This window comes from Pongo pygmaeus, chromosome 3 (assembly GCF_028885625.2).
Source record: "Pongo pygmaeus isolate AG05252 chromosome 3, NHGRI_mPonPyg2-v2.0_pri, whole genome shotgun sequence".
NCBI classification, from domain to species: Eukaryota; Metazoa; Chordata; class Mammalia; order Primates; family Hominidae; genus Pongo; species Pongo pygmaeus.
The window spans coordinates 60,244,364-60,261,581 of record NC_072376.2 but is presented as its reverse complement, the minus strand read 5'-3'; the positions used below and the strand labels follow the sequence as shown (position 1 = coordinate 60,261,581).

The following is a 17,218-nucleotide window of genomic DNA, read 5'->3' as shown; positions in this document are numbered from 1 at the left end:
GCTGGATCACCTGAGGTCAGGAGTTTGAGACCAACCTGGCCAACATGGCGAAACTCCGTCTCTATTAAAAATACAAAAATTAGCTGGGCATGGTGGTGGGTGTCTGTAATCCCAGCTACTCTACTCGGGAGGCTGAGGCAGGAGAATTGCTTGTACCTGGAAGGTGGAGGTTGCAGTGAGCTGAGATCATGCCACTGCACTCCAGCCTGGGCAAAAAGAGTGAGACTCAATCTCAAAAAACAAAAAAAAAACTTACTGGGGACTTTTGAATTATGAACATGAAATTTTCTTAAATTAGCTATTAGCATTACTAAGATAGATTTTTGGCTTGCAGTTTAGAAACTCAAAATAATTAAGAAATTAGAGTAGCTGCTTAGTGGGTGAGACAGTCCATGTTAGTGAAATTTTTATGTCTTAAAAGCTCCACATTAGAAGCCAACCCAGAGAATAAATGGTCATCACCCTCCTTTGTTGGAAAATACAGTACTTCTGACACTGTTTCTATATGTTGGTCTGTTGCATATATAATGACTGCAGTAGCTATTCTCAGATGGAGTAATGGAGAAAAGCTTTTTAAAGAGTGTATCACTGGGCATTTTAATTTTTTGTATTTGCTTTTCATAGATGATTGAAAACCTGAAATGTGCTTTATGCCATTTTTAGGGGGATCTCTCCCTCCTTTCCTTGTTTAAACTGGCCTATACCAGTATCACCTGATTGATTTGGCATTCAGACACCAATTTCAAGCTCCTTTTTCCTAGAAATCTGGATGCTGTAAGAAATTTTGAGGGGCTGCTGATAGCAAAGTTAATATTTAAATTCCTTTTAATTCAGTAAGGATTTATTGGGTATATTTGATATTTGTGATACTGAGTTCTCACACGTGAATGAGATGCTGATCTCAGCCCTCAGGGAGCTCATCAGCATCTAGCAGAGGAAACAGATTCATTCGTGTGTAGCTCACTATGCCCTGTGCTGTGTTATGACAAATGCCACATTGCAAATTCAGTTCAAGGAATTGGTTCTTTTTTTTTGAGACAGAGTCTTGCTGTCTTGCCCAGGCTGGAGTGCAGTGGCGATCTCCGCTCACTGCAAGCTCCGCCTTCCGGGTTTACACCATTCTCCTGCCTCAGCCTCCCGAGTAGCTGGGACTACAGGCGCCTGCCACCACGCCTGGCTAATGTTTTGTATTTTTAGTAGAGACGGGATTTCGCCGTGTTAGCCAGGATGGTCTCGATCTCCTGATCTCGTGATCTGTCCGCCTCGGCCTGCCAAAGTGCTGGGATTACAGGCGCGAGCCACCGCGCCTGGCCCAGTTCAAGCAATTGTTATTGGGACCTGTGATGTGCCAGGCACTCTGCCACATGCTGGAGATGCAGTGATCCCGATCTTCAGTAGTTGACAGTCTATGCTTGTAGATAGATGTAAACAGATAATTACAACATGGCATGGTAACTGTTATAATAAGAGATGTGCACTGCTGCTCTGTGGGAATGCTGGAGAAAGATACTTAGCACAGCCTGAGAAGGTGAAAAGAAGTCCTTGTTTAGGAGGTAACACCTGAACTGAATCTTGAGTACTTGGAAAACGCCCAAGTTGCGAGGTAGGTAGAACCAGCAGCTCATAAGACAGCTTAGAGAACTTCTTAATATTCTGAATTAAAAGAGATGGAGGCAGGAAGGAATGTGTGTCTGTCGGGGGAGCTAGAGCAGTTCTGGGTTTTCAAATCAAAGTGGAGGCTTAGGAGGATGGGAACCAGCTCATGAAGAAGAGTGACATGGTCATTTTTGTTCTTTTGGACAGATTCACAGTAATTGGCAGTGTGGAGAAAAGACTTGAGAAGGGCAAGGTTGGTGGCAGGAAGATTGTTGCAACAGCCTGGGGTGAGAAATAATTAGGGACTGGACTAGAGCAGTTTTGTAGAGATGGAGAGTAAATTTTAGAAATATTTAGGAAGTAAGTTTCGTAAGACTTTGTGATTGATTAGTTGAATGGTTGAAAACTCCAATGAGTACAGAAAAGAGAATAGTTCTTCCTGGTGGTGTGTCAGATGGCTTTGTAGAGGTGGTATCATTTCACCAGGCAGAGCAGAGTGGAGAAGTGCATTTCATTCTGTGGCAATAGCATGGTCAAAGGCGTGGAGGTGAGGGTGTATGGTGATGTTAGTGGAGTACAGGAATGTAAGGAGACTGATAGGGGAAGGTCGTTTTTGGGGCTTCATTGAGGAGAACTTTAATGTTGTGCTCTTCTGTAGCCAGTGGCTACCTGTTTAATTTTTAAGTGGGTAAGTGTTAATAATTCTGGCAAGTGAGGAGGGTAGGCTGGAGGGAACCAGGCAGGGACTTAAGAGCTGATGGACGTAGTATAGGTGAGGGGAAATGGGCTGGTCTATTACTGTGACATAAGGAAGGGAGGGGCTAGGTTTTTTAGAAAATTTGAAAATAGAATTGACAGGGTATGTTAATAGATGTGTGGAAGGAGGAAGTTGGAGACAAAAATGATTTTGAGATTTCTAGATTGAGAGAAAGGTGATGCTGCTTATCCATGACAGAAGACTTAGGAAAGAGGAAGGAAGTTTGAATTGTTTAAGGACTGGGGGAAGATGGAGATTTATAAATAATTAATAATACAGAGCTTGAGTTATCTGCTTTATATTGCCCTAAATATTATCTTATTTATAAATAAAATCTTGCTTAGTATCCTGTAAGTATTAGTAATGGATGTTTGCATTTTTCTATTAGATTCAGAGGCCTCAGTCTGGAAAAAGTACTGAGATGGATTAGTGATGTCTGCTATGATCAAAGGAGTGTGAGTTGGTAGAATTTAACTTAATACTTACTGAGTACCTAATGAATGCCAAGTACTGTTCTAGGTGCTGGGATACAACAGAGAATAAAACAATTTTAAAAAATTCCCTGCCTTCATGAAACTAATGTCCTAGTGTTTGTTTGGAGACCATAAACAGAATGTTTATGTGGTATGTTTGAATATATTTGCCATCCCTGCTGCAAGTGGCAGGTAAGTTAAAGTGTCAAACAACATTATTCAGGAAATAATAGAGAAATGGGGAACAGTTTGATACTCAGTAGATTATATGTAAAAATATGACTTTGCCTCAGTGTAATAGTATGAATCACAGAAATGTCCAGACTTTAAAGATTGGCTCTTTTTTTCTAGGTGTTAAACCGCCTGACTTTTGCGTCTACTCTTTCTCACCTGCGTCGTTTAAATTCTCCTATTGGTAGAGACGGCAAGCTAGCAAAACCAAGACAGTTGCATAATACGTTGTGGGGAATGGTGTGTCCTGCCGAGACCCCAGAGGTAGTACATTAGAATTTATATTCAGGACAAAAAGTCAGTGGGTAATTATGTAGGGCATAATTACTTTTAGAAATAGATGTTTAAAAAATTATGCAGAGTGGTTTAGAAATAAGGTTTTTTTTATAATTGTATTTTTAGAAAGTAAGAATAAATCTTGAAATCACATTGAAGGAAAAATGTTTATGGAAAAGAAGTTTGATAAGTATGTAAAATCAGAATGACTAATACTTGGTTTATTTTTTAGGGCCATGCTGTAGGACTTGTGAAGAATTTAGCTTTGATGGCATATATTTCAGTTGGATCTCAACCATCTCCAATTCTGGAATTTTTAGAAGAATGGAGTATGGAAAATTTAGAAGAAATTTCTCCTGCAGCTATTGCTGAGTGTGTATAGATGGAATTAGTTTTTTAAACTATAGTTAATCTTTAGTTGTTGCTTAGTATAGAATTGTTAAGTGTAAAATGCTTTTGCTTTTTCATTGTAGTGCAACCAAGATTTTTGTTAATGGCTGCTGGGTTGGAATACATAAAGATCCCGAACAACTTATGAACACCCTAAGGAAATTGCGACGTCAGATGGACATCATTGTGTCTGAGGTAAGAGTCTTTAGTTAAGAGGGTGTGGTCTGTGAGATTTTTAAACAAGGCATACGACTAGTGAAAGTTATCTTTGCGTTGGCATCTTTTCTTTGAACTTTATTCCCTTGAACTGTAAAGTGTAAATTTAATTATAAGTTATTGCTAGGCCGAGTGCAGTGGCTCATGCCTGTAATCCCAGCACTTTGGGAGGCCGAGGCGCAGATCACCTGAGGTCAGGAGTTCAAGCACAGCCTGGCCAATATGGCGAAACCCCATCTCTACTAAAAATACAACAATTAGCCAGGCACGGTGGCACGGGCCTGTAATTGCAGCTACTCGGGAGGCTGAGACAGGAGAATCACTTGAACCCGGGAGGCGGGGCTTACAGTGAGGTGAGATTGCACCTCTGCACTCCAGCCTGGGTGACAGAGTGGGTCTCTGTCTCAAAAAATAAAAAAAAGCCTGGGCATGGTGGCTCACGCCTGTAATCCCAGCACTTTGGGAGGCTAAGGCGGGCAGATCACAAGGTCAAGAGATTGAGACCATCCTGGCCAACATGGTGAAACCCTGTCTCTACTAAAAGTACAAAAATTAGCTGGGCGTGGTGGCGCGCCCCTGTAGTCCCAGCTACTCAGGAAGCTGAAGCAAGAGAATTGCTTGAACCCAGGAGGCGGAGGTTGCAGTGAGCCAAGATCACACCACTGCACTCCAGCCTGGCGACAGAGCGAGACTCCATCTCAAAAAAGAAGTTATTGCTTGCCTTAATCTTTGGATACATGCTTCCAAAAATTTTGGCACATTTTAAATTATTAAATTGTATTTTAGAACTCAAATTACATTTTAAGGTAAAAATTCTTTGGGAATCTTTTTATAAAGCTGAGACTACTTTTAAAAAGGGAATAACCATCTGGGATTTATCCTTTGAATCCAGAGATTCATTAATAAAATGTGATATACCACTAATAGATTCTTTTATATTTTGGAGGATATTGAAGTGCTTTGGGATTAGGATGGGTTTTAAAAAAATCATTACAATAAGGCCGGGCCTGGTGGCTCATGCCTGTAATCCCAGCACTTTGGGAGGCCGAGGCAGGCGGATCACTTGAGGTCAGGAGTTCGAGACCAGCCTGGCCAACATGGCAAAACCTTGTCTCTACTAAAAATAAAAAAATCAGCCAGGCATGGTAGCATGCGCCTGTAGTCCCAGCTGCTCGGGAAGCTGAGGCATGAGAATGCTTAAACCTGGGAGGCAGAGGTTGCAATGAGCAGAGATTGCACCATTGCACTCCAGCCTAGGTGACAGAGTGAGACTCTGTCTCCAAAAATTAAAAAAAAAAAAAAAAAAAAAAAATCATTACAATATTGTGAACTTTATTACTCTCCCAAATAAGGGTTTTAGTATACCGTTTGCGGAATGTAGCTCAGGCTTTTAATTTTCCCAAATCTATACCTTGGGTGAAAGTGGTTTTGGAGAGAAACTGAACACACTTAGCCAGTAGCTGGTCTTTGTACCTGAAACAGCAGAGAAGAGAGTTTGGTTGTTCTGGGCCTTTTCCAGCAGTAGGCCCTGAGTGTTTTTTTGTTGTTGTTGTTGGGGGGCGGGGACAGAGTCTGGCTCTGTTGCCCAGGCTGGAGTGCAGTGTTGCTATCTTAGCTCACTGCAACCTCTGTCTCCCAGGTTCAAGAAATTCTCATGCCTCAGCCTCCTGAATAGCTGGGATTACAGATGTGTACCACCATGCCCGGCTAATTTTTGTATTTCTATTTTTATTTTTTTGAGGTGCAGTCTTGCTGTCTTGCTCAGGCTGGAGTGCAGTGGCATGATCTCGGCTCACCACAACCTCTGCCTCCTGGGTTCAAGCAATTCTCCTGCCTCAGCCTCCTGAGTAGCTGGTATTACAGGTGCCTGCCACCATGCCTGGCTAATTTTTGTATTTTTAGTAGAGACTGGGTTTCTCCATGTTGGCCAGCCTGGTCTCGAACTCCTGATCTCAGGTGATCCACCTGCCTCAGCCTCCCAAAGTGCTGGGATTACAGACGTGAGCCACTGTGGCTGGCCAATTTTTGTATTTTTGGTAGAGATGGGGTTTTGCCATAGTTGGCCAGGCTGGTCTTGAAGTCCTGGGCTCAAGCCGTCTGCCTGCCTTGGCCTTCCAAAGTGCTGGGATAACAGGTGTGAGCCACTGAGCCCAGCCTGGCCTGGGTTTTGACCCAGGCTTATTTACAGCTTGAAGACAGGAAGAGAGTGATTCACTTGAGGGCAGGCAAGGCTAAGAGAAAGCTCAAAAAAATGTCTCTCTCTCTCTCTTTCTCTCTATCTCTGTATTTTTTAGTAGAGGTGGGGTCTCACTATGTTGCCCAGTTGGTCTTGAGCTCCTGGGCTCAAGCAGTCCTTCCTGCCTTGGCTTCCCAAAGTGTTGGGAGCTATGCAGTAGGTTGGCTGTATTTTTTTTTTTTTTCTTTTTTTTTTTTGAGAGGATGTCTCTCTGTCACCCAGGCTGGAATGCAGTGGCACAATCATGGTTCACTGCAGCCTCTACCTCCTGGGCCCCAGCGATCCTCCCACCTCAGTCTCCTAAGTGGCTGAGACCACAAGGTGTATGCCACCACACCCAGGTTTTGTTCATCACACAGTGTGTATTATGTATTTAGTGCTGCTATTGTAGTGAGAACCAGTCATAGATAATACGTAAACCGATAAAACTGTGTTTACAAAAACAGCTGGTGGGTGAGGTAGAGTGGTCGGGTGTGGTGGCTTATGCCTGTAATCACATAATTTGGGGTGGCTGAGGTGGGAGGATCGCTTAAAGCTAGGAATTTAGGACCAACCAACCTGGGCAACGTATCAAGACCATGTTTATATTAAAAAAAAAAGAGAAAAATACCCATAGAGCTGTATTCTGTTAGGAATGTTAGTTTTCTAAGAACTTAAGGCGGTGCATTTGCAAGAAGAATCTTTCTTGGACTTTAGAATACTACTTATGATAGTTTTGCTCACCGTGTTCCTCCTTAAATTACTTTCTAAGGACAGGCAGTAGACTAGGAACTTGGAACATTTTTCTCTTTCTTGTCTTTCGACAAAGTTTTTAGAGAAAAACTTGATGTTTTGTTGTTTTGTTTTGTTTTCTGAGACAGGGTCTTACTCTGTTGCCCAGGCTGGAGTGCAGTGGCATGATCTTGGCTCACTGCAACCTCTGCCTCCCGAGTTCAAGTGATTCTTTACCTCAGCCTCCTGAGGGGCTGGGATTACAGGCGCACACCACCACGCCCAGATAATTTTTGTATTTTTAGTAGAGACAGTGTTTCACCATGTTTGCCAGGCTGGTCTCAAACTCCTGACCTCAAGGTGATCTGCCCACCTTTGTCTCCCAAAGTGTTGGGATTACTGGCATGAGCCACCGTGCCTGGTCTTTTTTTTTCTTTTTTTTTTTTTGAGACGGAGTCTTGCTCTGTTGCCCAGGCTGGAGTGCAGTGGCGTGATCTCGGCTCACTGCAAGCTCTGCCTCCCGGGTTCATGCTATTCTCCTGCCTCAGCCTCCTGAGTAGCCGGGACTACAGCCACCTGCCACCACGCCTGGCTAATTTTTTTTGTATTTTTAGTAGAGATGGGGTTTCACCGTGTTAGCCAGGATGGTCTCGATCTCCTGACCTCATGATCCATCTACCTCGGCCTCACAAAGTGCTGGGATTACAGGCTTGAGCCACCGTGCCTGGTCTTTAATAGCATATTTTATTTGACTTGATACATCCCAAAGTATTACATCAACATTCTATTAATATAAAAATTATTAGTAAACTATTTTACGTTCTTTTTTTTCTGTTTTGGTGCTGTCTTTCAAATCCATTATGTAGTTTATACGTACAACACATCTCAGTTCAGAATGGCCACGTTTCAAGTGCTCAGTAGTCACATGTGGCTATCCACTGTATTAGCTAGACTATAAGCCATTTGTCTGAGGGTGGGTGTGAGTAGTCAGGCTTACATCTGATAGGTGGGTGTGAGAAGTCAGGCTAATGACTGGGAAAGTATGGTCAAAGCAAAGTGATATAGGGCTGGTTTTTGAAAGGTTACAGGGTGAGATATATGTCATCAGCAAAGAGCCAAAATAAGAAATTGTCATATACTAGTGTTTGCGGTATTGAAAAAATATTTCCTACGTTAACTTGCATGACATTATTACCAGATATTATTGTACAGCTTTATAATTGCCAAGGTTAGATTTTTTCATTCATAAAATTTTAGATTATACCTAAGTTTTTAATATGTTAAACAATGGTAAACTAAGATTTGCACATTTTACTTGATAAATTGGTTGCTCCAGAAATTTAGTAGGATTTGTATTGTATTTTTAACTAAGCCTAATAATAAAGAGAAAATAAAAATTCATGGAACTGTTTTTTCTTTTTATATGTAGGTTTCTATGATCAGAGATATTCGAGAGAGGGAGATTCGGATCTATACAGATGCAGGCCGTATTTGTAGACCACTTCTGATTGTGGAAAAACAAAAGCTACTTTTGAAGAAGAGGCATATTGACCAATTGAAAGAGAGAGAATATAACAACTACAGGTAAAAACATGCAGTGAGAAAAATGTGTGTATTAAAAATTGAGATAGAATTTACATACTGTAAAATTAACCATTTTTTAATTTTTTATATTTTTATTTAATTTTAATTTTTTTTTTTTTTTTGACACAGCCTCAGCTGTGTCACCCATGCTGGAGTGCAGTGATGCGATCTTGGCTCACTAACCTCCTCCTCCTGGGTTCCAGCAATTCTCCTGTCTCAACCACCGTAGTAGCTGGGATTACGGGTGTGTACCACCACACCCGGCTAATTTTTGTATTTTTGGTAGAGACAGGGTTTCGCCATGTTGGCCAGGCTGGTCTTGAACTCCTGATCTCAGGTGTTCAGCCTCCCAGAGTGCTGGGATTACAGGCATGAGCCACTGCATCCGGCAAGTTAACGATTTTTAAAAAGTATACAATTAGTGGTTTTTAGTGTGTTTGCAAGGTTGTGCAACCATCACCACTATCTTAATTTTAGAATACTTTCATTGCCCCAAAAAAACTCTGTACCCTTAGGAGTCACATTTGTTTTTCTTAACTTTTATTATGAAGCAAGATAATTAGTAGGATTTTGTTTAAGCTTAAAAGTCTTTTGATTGCCCAGCTGTAGTGGCTCATGCCTGTAATCTCAGCACCTTGGGAGGTCAAGGTGGGAGGATTGCTTGAGGCCAGGAGTTCAAGACCAGTCTGGGCAACATACTGAGACTCCCATCTCTCCAAAAAATAAAAAAATTAGTCAAGTGTGGTGGAATGCACCTGCAGTCCAGCTACTCAGGAGGCAGGAGGATCACTTGAGCCCAGGAGTAGTGAGCTTTGATTGTACCAGCCTGGGCAACAGACCAAGACCCTGTCTCAAAAAAAAAGTTTTTGTGATATATTAAAATCTATTAATAGTAATAATGCGAAATAACCTATATAATCTAAATATATTACATATAATATGACAATATGAATAATATAACAAGAAATTTAGTAAAAAGATGAAGCTGCTTTAAATATTTATTTTTTAGCAATATGAATATATAGTTATGTATACTAATGTAAAAATCATTCAAACAATATGTATGATAAATTTAAAAAATTGCCCTCCAATGTATACTCTCTTCTTCACAAGTATATACTGGTAACAGTTAGGTGTGTATTCTTCCAGGGCTTATTCTCCAGCAGCTTACCTTTTTCACTTGTCAACAATCATGTAACTATGTTGGTCAGTTATATATAATATTAAACTATATATATATATATATAAATATATATGTATATTTAATATATAATATTAAACTTATTTAAATATAAATATAGGAATACTTTTAAGTAGGAGGAATAGTTAGTTAAAATATTTCAGGAAATAGAAAATTGAGTGTATTCTTTTTTAGTTGGCAGGATCTTGTGGCCAGTGGGGTAGTGGAATATATTGATACCCTGGAAGAAGAAACAGTGATGCTTGCAATGACTCCAGATGATTTACAGGAGAAAGAAGTAGCTTATTGTTCCACATATACACACTGTGAGATTCATCCCTCAATGATCCTTGGTGTCTGTGCATCTATTATTCCCTTTCCTGATCATAACCAGGTTGGTATCACTTTTTGTCTTCTGGTGTGAGGAATTTGGAGAAGTAATAAAAATTGAAAGTAACTCTGTAGTCTTATCTGGAGGGAAAAAGCCTTTTAATGAAAAGGCTATTAACTCCTACAGAATCAGTATTTGATATAATTGCTGTTGTGTTTCATGGTTAAGAGCCGTAATTGATTATTCCAAATGGTTATTACTTACTGTTTTTGAAAAAAATCAGGAATTTTACCAATCATATTTCTTCTGATTTATTGTCAGAGTCTTTTCCATTAGTGATAGTAACTTTTTGTTGTTTCTGCTTTTCATTTTTACGTTTAGTCCCCTAGAAACACATACCAGTCTGCTATGGGTAAGCAGGCTATGGGAGTTTACATCACCAACTTCCATGTTCGCATGGACACATTGGCCCATGTTCTCTATTATCCTCAAAAGCCACTTGTGACTACACGGTCTATGGAATATCTACGATTTAGAGAGCTGCCAGCAGGTATGGTCAGTTTTGCTCTACGTTATTTAAGATCCTGCCATGCTTAAGGCACTTTCCTGGGTGCTTGGGAGGATTAAAAAATAAAAATGACATAGTGCCTGTTCTCACGGAATTTATAATATGGTGGGAAACATGAATATAATAAAAAGGTAGGTATGTGGAAAGTGTTATGGTGGAGGTACAAAGTCCTTTGGAAGCACAGACTGATGGAAGCAATTAATTCCTGTTGGAAGTCTAGATCCAATTTCATGGAGAAGGTGGCATTTTAGATTGGAGCAAAATTGATGAAGGGGTATTTGCATTTGAGAGGTAGTTTAAGCAAGGGCCCAGATGGACGAAGACATGCAAAATGTACGGTACAGTTAGTCATGTCAGCTTAGTGGGAATGGAGTGTAAATATATGGAAGTGCAAGCTTGGTCTCAGTGTGGAGAGAGCTTGAACAGGTTGAATTTTATTTTGAAAATGGAGACACATCCAACCTTTTGGATCAGGGAAGTAATATAATTAGAAATTTGTTTTAGGAATACCATTCTGACAGCGGCATAAAGGGTAGATTACAATCAGGTACTGTATTAGCAAGGAGCTAATTTAGGGGTTTTTGCAGTAGTATAAATGTGAAATGGCAAGGTCCTAAAGAAATGAAAAAGAATAATGGGTAAGATACCTTTTGAAATACACTTGATAGGAATTGATGACTGGTTGAGTGTGGAGCAATGAAGAGAGGAATTGGAAATACTGTTGGTGTTTGTGGCTTGGGTGATTAAAGAGAGGTGCTTAGAATAGGTTGGGGGAAAAATAAGATTGGGAACATGTTAGAAGGGGAAAGAGGTTTTAGAGGTAAGACAATAATTTTGTTTTGGATATGTTGATTTAGTGTCTTAGTGTCAGAACACTAAGACGTGAACTTCCAACAGTGAGTTGCAAACATGATTTGAAAGAAGGTCAAGTCTAGAGATGTAAAATTTTTAATTTATTAATGATAATTATAGATTACAATGAAATTGCCTAAGGAGAATTTAGAATGAGAAAAAGGCCAGAGGCAGACAATTTTAGACACCAGGAAGAGAAATTAAGGAGAAGATTTGAGAAGTAGCTGATAAGGAGGGGAATTCCGGATTTGTAGGAGATTCTCAGGGAGACTGGATGGTAGGTAAAATGGCGAAGAGAAATCTGAAGGGTGTGAGTGTTGACTATTAAAGCAGACAGTAGAGTTCTTTGGCGCTGTTATCTTTTGTATTAATAGACTTTTGGCTTTGAATGTGGGTAACATTTGTTATTTGTTAGTAAAGTTTATCTTTAGTGTACTGTAACGGGGCTCTAACATTTTGATAGCAAATTCTCATAGGTTAAAATTACTTATTTTCGAAATCTTCCACAAGGGGTTCCTCTTGTCTAGAAAAGCAAAATCTGTTAGGCTGTCTACACAGTATGCACGTATCTTTGGGCTGTGCTTGCAGTGCTGTGTTTTCTCCAACATTTAGATAATACAGTTTCTTTATGGCTAGAGAAGAAAATAAATATACAGAAGGACTGGGTTTGAAAGCAAATATTCCTTTGGTACTGGTGTGAAGTGGAGAGTCATGGCTGGCAGGGACTGCAGTTCTGTTATTCCTGACTTCATCATGGCATCTTTATTTTGAAATTCTTTTATTTTTTTGTAGAGATAGGGTCTACTTTGTTGCCCAGGCTGGTCTCAAACTTCTGGGCTCAAGTGATTTTCCCACCTCAGCCTCCCAAAGTGCCGGGATTACAGATGTAAGCCACTACAGCCAGCCCATCATACCATCTTTAAAAAAACTTTTAACATTTTACCACATTTGCTCTATTATTCTCTCCCTTTTTATTTCTCCTCCTGAACCACATGAGAGTAAGTTGCAGGCGTGAAGCCATATCACTCTTTAATTCTTCAGTATGTGTTTCGTAAGAACAAGGACATTCTCTGCAGTGTAGCCATCAAAATCAGGATAACATTGATATCCATATAGTCAACAATCCTCAATTCAAATTTTGCCAGTTGTCCTAATGATGTCCTTTTTTTTTTTTTGAGAAAGCAACTGTTATTGTATTCAAACCTAACAATGTCTTTAATGGGTCTAGGAGCTAATCCAGGATTGTGCATTGCATTTAATTGCATGGTTCTTTAGTTTTCTTAATCTAGAACAGTTTCTCAGTCTTTCTTTGTCTTTCATTACCTTGACATTTGTGAAGAGTTCAGGAAAGTTATTTTTGCATTGTGTCTCAATTTAGGTTTGACTATTGTTTCCTCATGATGATATCCAGGTTATGAATATCAAGTTATTTTATTTTATTTTTTTTGAGACGGATTCTCGCTCTGCCACCAGGCTGGAGTGCAGTGGCATGATCTCGGTTCGCTGCAACCTCCGCCTCCCGGGTTTAAGCAATTCTTCTGTCTCAGCCTCCCGAGTAGCTGGGACTACAGGCGCGTGCCACCACGCCCAGCTAGTTTTTGTATTTTTATTAGAGATGGGGTTTAACCATGTTGGCCAGGATGGTCGCAATCGCTTGACCTTGTGATCCACCTGCCTCGGCCTCCCAAAGTGCTGGGATTACAGGCATGAGCCACTGTGCCCGACCTAAATATCAAGTTATTTTATGGGCTCATCAAACAAAGTGTTTTGGTAGCAGCAACTGAGAATTTCATTGTGGTGGGAAAGATATGATACTTTCTTGGTGGCAGAAGGAGAGGGGAATAGGGTAGTATCAGTTTCAAACCTAAAAGCTGGGGCTTGAGCCTATTGCTTATTAATTTTGGGATCATGGGTAGATTATTAATTCACTCCTCTGATTCATGAGAATAATAATGCTTATCTTGTTTATGGCACAGAGTTGCTGTGAGGATCAGGAAACTTGGTTTGGGGAGGCACTTTCTAAGTAGGAGGTGACTCATGTGTAATCACTTACTATAAGAATGGATACATTGGGAGTGACTAGTCCTAGGAGTTGCTGGTAGGAGATATTTAGCCATCAGAATAGTTGCCTCACAGATTGCTATTCCAGGAGGAATAGACTTTGGCAGTTACCATGATAACAAACCCCCAAGCATTTATGGCAAATATGATGTAATTAAAATTGATTTAAAGAAAGGGCAGTTTTTCTGTTTTCCAGGTGATGTTTTAATGTATGCTCTTAAATTCACTGCAGGCATCAACTCAATTGTGGCTATTGCATCATACACTGGATATAATCAGGAAGACTCTGTTATCATGAATCGTTCAGCTGTAGACCGCGGCTTCTTCAGGTTAGTATTTTGTAAATTTGTCAAAACACAGATACAATGGAAACACTAATTTTTTATTCAAAAAAAGTTCTTAAAATACAGTTTAACTACGCCCCACTCCAAAAAGTGGAAGGACTGGTTGATGGTCACAAACAGCTGAAGATACTACTTCTTGTATCTCAGGATTTTCAAATGCTAGTATTTTGAGCCTTTCTTTTGGTAAGGAAATATACAGTTGCATTTAGATAATATAGAAATGTCCAAAGAAGAAATAAAAATGACTTAGAATCCATAGATAACTACTGTTAAAATTATAGTGTGTTTTCTTTTCACTCTTTTTTTCCATTATGCTTCAGCTTGATTGTCTTGACAAACAGACTTCAAATTCAAGGCATATAAAGATTGTTTTAAAAACTGGGAATTTAGTAGAGGGGATGGATTTTCCTTTTTCTGTGTAGTTTCAAAGGGTAGCACTAGAACTCAGAGGATAGATACTATGGCTTAATGTAAAAACTTCTTTTTTTTTTTTTTTTTGAGACAGAGTCTTTCTGTTGCCAAGACTGGAATGCAGTGGTGCAGTCTTGGCTCGCTTGCAATCTCTGCCTCCCAGGTTTCAAGAGATTCTCTTACCTCAGCTTCCCAAGTACCTGGGATTACAGGCACGCACCACCATGCCCAGCGTTTTTTTTTTTTTTTTTTTTGGTATTTTTAGTAGAGACGGGGTTTCACCGTGTTGGCCAGGCTGGTCTCAAACTCCTGACTTCAGATGATCCATCCATCTCGGCCTCCCAAAGTGCTAGGATTACAGGCGTGAGCCACCATGCTTGGCCAGTGTTGAAACTTCTCACTGGAAGTGTTTGAGTAGAACCTAGGTGACCATCTTTCAGGGTTATTATGTAATGGATTCTTAAATGTGTAGGAGGTTGGACTCATTGACCCCTGGGTCTCTTCCATTTTGACATATAATACTAGGTGGTTAAGGTTATGGGTCAGATGCTACATATGTATAACTCGTGATAACATTTAGAGTTTAACTCAGACCCTTAATGCAGTTACTCTTGTCCCAGATTCATAGTTTAAATTGTCTCCCAAATTTCAAGTAAATGAGAAATTGTTGGTATAGTCTCAGCCCTTTTGTTAAAAGAAAATAGACTTTACCCTTAGAACCATGTGTTTTTAGGTCTGTTTTCTATCGCTCATACAAAGAACAGGAGTCTAAAAAAGGATTTGATCAAGAAGAAGTTTTTGAGAAGCCTACACGTGAAACATGCCAGGGTAAGTGACACTAACATTTAAATGGTGGAATCCAAAGTTAACTTACTGTGGTTTTCCTAAGTGATTTTGATGGGTTGTGTCACCCTGTGCCTGCCCCCGTCCTCCTCCCCCTTTTTTTGTGCAATGAAAGTGTGTTTTCATGTTATTCTTAGAGTTTACATCTAAGAAAATACGTGTATTTGATAAAAGTCTTTGCACCTAGGAGTGAGCTTGCTATAGACATTCCTTCCTGGTAGGTCCTGCATTGAGGAGGGAGTTTAGGAAATCAGAGAGGTCATGCAATTTCTGGAGACACACTTCACACCTGTCCCCCTTCCTTTCTAAATTATGGTGTGATCATAATATTTGTTCAGCCACATTATTTGTAAACATTTAAAAAATAACCAGTGAGAAGAGGATACCTAGCATTTGTTGTTTCTTCTAGAAAACTCAAACTTACTTTCTAGTTATTTATTTTGACAGACACTTAAAAACTGCTTATGCAGGGGGATGGATGGGATGTTCCAGGGAAATGCGATATCTCTTCTACAGTTTTGACTCTGAATAGCATTGCATGAAGTAAAATGTATTTTGTTTCCTTTGCCATCTTCCTTTTACTCCCCTTCCATTGGGTGGTTCTGTGTAGTAGTGAATTGATGTCCAGTGGAGTAAAGATTGAGTTAAGGTGAAATCCACAATTTTTGTGGGAGGATGTGTGCAGAGGGCATCCGTAGATACTCTCTTTTTAATTAAAAAAAATTTTTCTCCTGTACCCACTGATGGCAGAGATATTCTTTCTCTTGTAATATAGAAATCAGAAGATGGCAACAAACATATCCAAAGTCACTCGATAAATGTCTGTCATGAAAGAATCTGCTTTCCTAATGCTGATTCCAATGTTCTTTTTCTTCAAAGACTTTTTTTTTTTTTTTTTCTGTGTGGACTGTAGTATTAGAGTTCAGAATAGTTTGTGATATTTGGAATAAGGGTATGATTCATGGTATAGAGACTCCTGTGGCCTTCTCTCTGACTTGGAACTGATTCATGTATGTGGTTTTTAATCTTTGTTGGGGATTATGTGACATTCCATGTCTATTTCCTCACAGGCATGAGGCATGCCATTTATGACAAGCTGGATGATGATGGTTTGATAGCTCCAGGGGTTCGTGTATCAGGAGATGATGTTATTATAGGCAAAACAGTCACCTTGCCTGAAAATGAAGATGAATTGGAGAGCACCAATAGACGCTATACCAAGAGAGACTGTAGCACTTTTCTCAGAACTAGCGAGACGGGCATTGTGGATCAGGTTATGGTAACTCTCAACCAGGAAGGATATAAATTTTGTAAAATAAGGGTGAGTACAACTTTGTTCATGTAGCTAGTTTTAGAAAGTAAACCAAATCCACTTAACTAACTTATTTTTATATGAATTTAGGTACGCTCTGTTAGGATTCCACAGATTGGAGACAAATTTGCCAGTCGACATGGTCAAAAGGGTACTTGTGGTATTCAGTATAGACAAGAGGTAGGTATCTTTGATCTCCCTCATGCCCAAACCAGTTTTGTTAAACATTTTTTTTTTTTAATCAAAATTTGCTTTAACTTAAGAGCTTGAAGATGATACAGGTTGAACTTTTCGATTTTATTGTTGAATAAGTATATGAACATACCATGTTTAAACAGAATTTGGGACATACAATAATTCAGTTGGGAGAACTGAAATGTCATTTCTAGTTTAGTATATGTATCTTTAAGTCCCTTTTAAAATTTTTCTTTGTAGGATATGCCTTTCACCTGTGAAGGTATCACCCCTGATATCATCATCAATCCCCATGCCATCCCCTCTCGTATGACTATTGGTCACTTAATTGAATGCCTTCAAGGGAAGGTAAGAGATGTTCTTCAAAAGTATAGATTCTGAGCTGATGCTTCTAAAACTCTGATAGGTGATTGCTCTCAAATTTGAGCCAGGGTACTTTGTAAAAAGCTAGTGTGAGACTTACTTTTCTGCTTTCAAATTGCTTATGATTCTGCCATTTTTTTTTGGCAATTTGCAAAGTTATGGACAAGTCAGAATTTTTGTGAGATATACTACATTCAACTAATACTTACATATGTGGTTTTCCTTTTGACTAGTTCTTTTCTATAGATGAAGAGTTAATTTGTTGATGGAGAGTTCAGTGTGAACTTA

General features: G+C 39.6%; 1 protein-coding gene across 5 annotated transcripts in view; it reads left to right on the top strand.

Moving 5' to 3' along the window:
• POLR2B (RNA polymerase II subunit B) overlaps positions 1-17,218 on the top strand; it is a 56,585-nt gene that overhangs the window by 32,611 nt on the left and 6,756 nt on the right. For 4 of the 5 annotated variants that reach the window (XM_054484658.1, XM_063664519.1, XM_063664520.1 and 1 more), the window contains exons 12-22: positions 3,178-3,321; positions 3,566-3,705; positions 3,807-3,918; positions 8,316-8,470; positions 9,846-10,044; positions 10,363-10,531; positions 13,695-13,791; positions 14,951-15,045; positions 16,131-16,381; positions 16,463-16,552; positions 16,808-16,915. In XM_054484658.1, the coding sequence (XP_054340633.1) occupies positions 3,178-3,321; positions 3,566-3,705; positions 3,807-3,918; positions 8,316-8,470; positions 9,846-10,044; positions 10,363-10,531; positions 13,695-13,791; positions 14,951-15,045; positions 16,131-16,381; positions 16,463-16,552; positions 16,808-16,915 (1,560 nt within the window). The remainder of the gene's footprint in view (positions 1-3,177; positions 3,322-3,565; positions 3,706-3,806; positions 3,919-8,315; positions 8,471-9,845; positions 10,045-10,362; positions 10,532-13,694; positions 13,792-14,950; positions 15,046-16,130; positions 16,382-16,462; positions 16,553-16,807; positions 16,916-17,218) is intronic. The other variant, XM_063664521.1, reaches the window with a different exon arrangement.